The sequence below is a fragment of the Gorilla gorilla genome, chromosome 19 (assembly GCF_029281585.2).
Source record: "Gorilla gorilla gorilla isolate KB3781 chromosome 19, NHGRI_mGorGor1-v2.1_pri, whole genome shotgun sequence".
Classification (NCBI taxonomy): domain Eukaryota; kingdom Metazoa; phylum Chordata; class Mammalia; order Primates; family Hominidae; genus Gorilla; species Gorilla gorilla.
Window position 1 is genome coordinate 104,698,202 of NC_073243.2, and position 6,000 is coordinate 104,704,201.

General features: G+C 53.4%; 1 protein-coding gene across 8 annotated transcripts in view; it reads right to left on the reverse strand.

Annotated features, from left to right (window-relative positions):
* Positions 1-4,417, reverse strand: part of ADCY2 (adenylate cyclase 2) — a 431,254-nt gene extending 426,837 nt beyond the window's left edge. For 2 of the 8 annotated variants that reach the window (XM_055367544.2, XM_055367538.2), the window contains exon 1: positions 2,015-2,849. In XM_055367544.2, the coding sequence (XP_055223519.2) occupies positions 2,015-2,224 (210 nt within the window). In that variant the 5' untranslated portion in view covers positions 2,225-2,849. Of the gene's footprint in view, positions 1-2,014; positions 2,853-3,745 lie in introns of those variants that run through there. The other 6 variants (XM_055367540.2, XM_055367542.2, XM_055367545.2 and 3 more) reach the window with 6 other exon arrangements.
* Between the last annotated feature and the right edge of the window lie 1,583 nt (positions 4,418-6,000).

Consider the following 6,000-nt stretch of genomic DNA (forward strand, 5'->3'; position numbering starts at 1 on the left):
AATGATTTAGCTGAAGGCAAGAGGAGCATTAAAATGATTGATTTATCAAGGAAAAGTAAAGATGCTTGGAAAACGCTTTGAAAAGGATACCACTACCACAGATGCACCAAGCAAAATGGAACATAAAGGAATTGAATATAGACACACAAATATAAAGAACAAAGACAATTCAAAGAAGGGTGCTTTAAGCCCAATAATGCTAAATCTCTGAGTGACCCATTCAAGAATCTCTATCAATGAGGTTTAAGAAATTAGAATTCTCCATCACAGAAAACAAAGTGGTGTGTGCAAAGGAAGCATGAATTTCACACTTGTCTTTAAATATATTAATGCTGCTATAAATAGGTCATCACCTGCTCCTTTCCATTTAGAAGAGAACAAGCCAGAGCAGGTTTGAATTACAGGTTCAAGAGAATCACAAGCCGAAATGCCCCAGCAGAACAGATTTCCAAAGGAAAACTCTGATGTTTCTTTTCTTCCTGGCAAGTAAAAAATAATAAGTAGATGACTTTAGAGATCCTGCTTGCCCATGAGACTGAGCAGAAGTCTCTCCCCAAGTCCTTTTTGTTCCTAAAAGTAGTAAAGAGAGATAAAAATGCCATTCCAGAGAGCATAGAAGGCTGGTTACATGTGGAGAGAGTGAGGGTTTCTCCGGACTCCTATCTAGACTACAGGGATCAAAAGTTACTCTCTGCTCTAGGTTTGATAGTACAAGAGCCAGTGTGTGATCTGTGACTTCATGGCCTCCTACATTCTATTTCTATTCTTACCTCATTGAACTCAATCAGTAGACAGCTACCATTGAGTGGTGTGGGGGAATTTTTTTATTTTTTAAAAACATGATGGTAACAATTCTTCCCATGCATACATAACATTTGAACACCATCTGGCTCCGGATATCCTAAACAAATTGCCAAATACCAAGGACAGCTATTTCATGCATGGTGAAATATAAGCAAAATCCACTTCTTTGGTGGTGGACAGATATAAATATAGGCACGTATTTATATTCTAAGCTCAAAATACATCACCCAGTGGACACATTCACAGATCAACCACTGACCAAAAAAACAAACAAACAAAAAAAAAAAAACTCACTGGTGGATAATCAATGCCTCACACAAAATCTGAACATGCATGTCACAGGCAGTGCAAAAGTTTGAACCACACACTCAGAGATCAGTAACAGGAAGTTATCGCCATCTACAGACTTCCCCTCACTTTTCAAGGGAGCGAGCCAAGGATTTCTGCTTGAAAAATATAAACTGGCAAAACTGACATCAGCTGTTGAGCTGCATTATACTTCTAGTGATGAAATCCACTTTAATAACCTGTCCAAAACCCTAAACACGTTACTTCTTTAGAAACGGGAAAGCAATCGTCCATCCCAAACGCTTCTTAACTGTAGTCTCTGAGATGAAAGATTGATTCACAAGTCTACACCACATCACTTTCCGTCTATCGGGCTAAAGGGCTAAATGCATACAGATTTAAAGGCAAAGATGTATACTTAATTTTTCTTCTTCATTTTCCTTGTCATTAACCACTTTCCCAAGGCAGGCCTTCTGCAGAGTTGAATAACGCCCAATCCCAACTAAAATGCCAACTGTGGGGCCATGCCAGTGGAACCGGGCAGGAGACAGCGACTCGCCCAGGAAGCCCAGGGCTGAGTCGGGGAAGACCTATTCGAGCGCTGCGGGCAGCGGTGCCCGGCGGAAAGCGCAGAGTTTGCCAGCGGGTGCGCAAAGATGCAAAAAGCACACGCCCTGCCCGTCCACCTGGTGAACACCTCGGGAACTTTATTTTGGGAAGAGCCTTCCCAGGAAACTTTTCTCTCGCCCGCAGCCCTTGCCAGAGCCCACCGGGCCGCGGGCCAGCAGGAGAAGCAGGGAGCCGCGGGCCGAGGGGCTGCCGCGGGCCGAGGGGCAGCCCGGAGCGGGACGCGGCTCGGCTGGCCGGGGTCCTCTCAGGGCCGGGGAAGGCGCGGCGCTGGACCCGCGGGGAGGCCACTCACCAGCCCGAGCGCGAAGAAGACGGCGAGCAGGGCGAGGCAGGAGCCCATGACGATGAGCAGCAGGAAGACGATGAGCGGGTGCTGCTGGCTCATGCAGTAGTAGGACTCGTAGAGCCAGTCCCGGGACCGCGGCAGCCCGTCTCCGCCGCCCGCCGCCTCCTCGGCGCGGTCCCGCAGGTAGCGGCGGCGCCGCATCGCCTCCTGCCACATCGGGGCCGCTCACAGGGCGCCCGCCGTGCGCGCCCGGCCCGGGCAGCGCCGCTCGCCGCGGCCGCCCGCGTCCCACCCCCGCGCCGCCTCGGCCGGCCCGGCTGCAAGCACCCGGAGCTGCGCGCAGGGGCCTCCGGCGCGGGCGGAGCTCGGCGCCCCGGGCTGGACGCGCTGACGCGCGGGCGGGGGCCGGGCGGCGGCCTCGGGGGCAGCTCCCGGCGCCGCCGCCGCCACCGCCACCGCGCGGGAGGGGGCGGGTTCCACGGGGCCCTCCGCCCGCCGCTCCCCGCCCCGCGCGCAGCCGGCCTCCGTGCAGGGGCGGTGTCGGCCCCCACCCGACGGCCCGGCTGCAGGCTGGGGACGGCGGGGGCTGTACGGTGGGGGGAGTGGCGGACTGAGGGGCTCCCGCTGCGTCCCGGCCCGGGGTCGTCCTCGCCCGCCGGCCTCCCACACTCAGCCACCAGGTCGTCCACCTCCTCTGCCCTATCCCGAGTGCAGCGTGGGTGGGGTGGGAGGGACGGCCCTCCCCGCTACGAAGTGAGAACACAGCCTAAGGGGTGGAGGGAGGGAGTCCTTCCCCCACCACTCCCCCGCCCCACCTGGCTCGGAGCACTGCGGGGCTCCTAAGCTCCTCTCCACTACCTCAAGGTCAGCGGGCAGGGACGCTGCCACCCTCCTGTTTCCCCCACCCCTTAGTGGGCTGCGGGGCCTGCTCCCACCCTCCCCCACAGTCACAGAGCGCAGCCGGGGTCAGAGGACCCGGGGGGTCCCTCCTTTAGTACGCGGGTCAGAGGACAGCGGGGTCTCCCTCCTTTTCACTCTTTTGGGGAGCTGGAGAGGATTTCCCACCCTTCCCGCCTCCCCGCGGTGGGCACCGGTTTGCCGTCCAGCCCTTCTTCCCCTCAGCGTAGCAGGGTTGAGGGCTCCCCCATCCTCTCCGCCCTCTTGAGAGGGCCGGGGCTCCCTGCGAGGGCGGCAGGGCGCGGAACTGGAGACCGGCACCATGTGGAAGTGAAGCGGCAGTGACTGCACTGGGAGCCCCCGCCACGGCCTCGCGGGGGCAGCGTCCGTTGCGCCCTGCACGCTCAGCTTCAGTCACACTTTGGAGGTGCCGTATAAGCCTGTCATATCACAGGTTTACAGAGGTGCCCCGTGGCTGGTCGTGGTCCTCGTCGAGCCCCTCTGCTGAGCGGGGATGGCGGCAAAGGGGCGCCGGGGAGAGCGGCTGGGCGCGGGAGCGGGCGGGTCGGCCCTGGGAGTAGCTCCCTCCCTGTCACCTTGGGGGCCTGGACGCAGGAGGCGCTAGAGACCCGGCAGGAGCGTTGTGGGGGCGGATGTCATCAGGGACAGTGTCCCCTCCCGACACGCGTGGGAGCGGAGGCCGCTGGCCTTCGCCCTGGGGGCCAAAGGGGCTTCATTGCTTATCACCAAAGGAACCCACCCTTCTGGGAGTTTCCTCCTATTCGAGTGTGGTCCGGCCCAAAGAGCCCCCAAATCCCACCTCCTCCCCCAAAGCCTTACCCCAAGGAATCCAAGGCACAAGAGCCCTCCCTTCTCCTGCCACCAGCGAGCATCCCAGAGGGCAGCCCCAGAGGGCTGTTCCATGCACTTCTCATCTCTTCCAGGAGATGACCAGCTCTCAGGACTCAGCCTTTGTCACCACCTAAGACCTCAGAACCTTCTCGAATGGCCCCATGCCCCGCCTCCCTGGCTGTCCTGTCCTCCTCGATGGCAGAGGGCATGTAAGCTAGGTAGCTGCGTTACCCTGAGCACAGGGCCAGGCCGGGCACGGATCCTTCCAGAGGTTTTCATTTTAGCATCCGTCAGTGCCCACAGGGCCTAAGGATGAGGGCTCAGGAGCTGCACAGCTCACCCGCAGATCTCATAGACACCAGAGGCAGGGAGGTAGCCGAGGAGACTGGGCCCAGGGCTGCGTGCAGGACCTCAGGTCCGGCCCCACCAGGCTCCCTGGTCCCTGGACTTCCCTCCTTCTGAGGACCTGGAAACAAGGAGTGGAGGAGGAGGCAATGGGTGGGAGGGTGTCCCCCTGAAGCCTCCTGTAGGTCCCAAGGCTCACCTCCCACCGTGGGTCATCCTGCCCTAGCAGCAGAAAGAAATTCTCTTCCCTGCAGTGTTTATGGACTGCTGCCCCCACCCTGTCCTGCCTGCCCTCCACTCCAACACCCTCCTGTGACTGTAACCCAGGTAATTTCAACCTCAGACCCTCCCACCAAACCTCACTGGGCTGGATGCTTTGGGCTCGGTGCTTTGCTATGAACCTCAGGATGTTATTACTATACTCCCAGATTTTAGGTTTTTGAAGGTTCTGAGAGCAAGCTTCCATGACAGACAACACTGATGAATCCGCGGTATAAATATCCAGAACCCAATCCCTTCCAAGGAAACACGGTTGAGTGGGAAGCTGGACACGGTTTCTATTGTGTTGGTTCTGTCTTCCTCCGGCTGTGTGCTTGGTCTTTCTGGGGCGGGCAGAGTTGCACATTTCCAGTCCTTTCCTGTGCTAGCAACAGACTAATTATTCATCTTCTCTTCAATCCTTGCTGCTTCTTTACCCCTTGTATTGATACATGTTTGCCTTCACCCACTCAAGAAGGGAGAAAAAATAAATAATCCGTCATTTAGGTTTATGCGAAAAGAGCTGAAAAACTTGTGAGGAAAAGGAAATGCTTAATTACTGTCTCCTTCTTCCTAGTGGGGAAGTGGAATCTTTTAAATATCCAGTATGTATACCATATATATGTTCTCTGTATGGTAAAGGCAGTCTTAAGACTTTTAAGAAATTTTGTTACAATGTAATGACATGAAGATTATTTTGCCCTTGATCTTTTTGAATTTTTTTTAATTCACTCATCCTTCCATTAGTTTATTAAACTAACATTATGTGCCTACCATGTGCTGGATGAAGGGGGCAGAGTGAAGGCGTGGGAAAGACAGGGATCCTGGGACCCTTGTAATAGTTTCCAATTTACTTTGAAAAGTAAGGCTACAAGAAGTGAAACAGGAACAAAAATCAACATTCCTACTCCTCCTTTCCTCCTGAACACTACAATTTAAATTTCATCATCATAGACACAGGACTTAGAAGGAAAATAATATAAAAATGAAGAATATGTCAGTGCTTCTCTGAGGCTTTGTTTGATCTTTGTTTTGTTTTGATGCTTATTTTTATGCGGGCTTCTGTCATTGCTTTATGTTTAATACCAAAAAAAAAGTGAAACAGTACAATCATTACAGTTTCTGTATTCATGTTTTAGAATCGATTGCACTAAGTATGCCTTTTAAAAAGTTCTCCACAACAGTTTCTATTTCAAAAAGGAAAAAAAGAAAAAAAGAAGCAAAATAATAACTTACAAGCCATATGAAGTAAAATGAAAAATGTCCTTTAGTACAAAGCCATGAGCGTGAAATATGGACTCTTGAAACTAAAGGGACACCAAAGGAGACCTCTGGTTCATTTCTGTGTCTCTGGGTAGCAGGGCTGCCACTTCAAGGGTAAGGCGTGGAGAGCAAGAGGTTCTCCCATATATTTACTCTGTAGCGATTTATTTGTTGCAAAAAGAAACCTGCTGGGGAATCTCTAACTGGGCCTGTGGGAGAAAAAATAACAAGCAAACATCAGGAAGCAGAATTCCTCTTTCCTGTAACGCTAGAGGGCAGCCCTCTATCCTCATAACCCAGCAAGCAAGGCTGACTTTTTGGATCTGTGACTTGTGCAGCTGGTTTAAGGTTCTGCTGTCACCACCCTGAAATTCTTC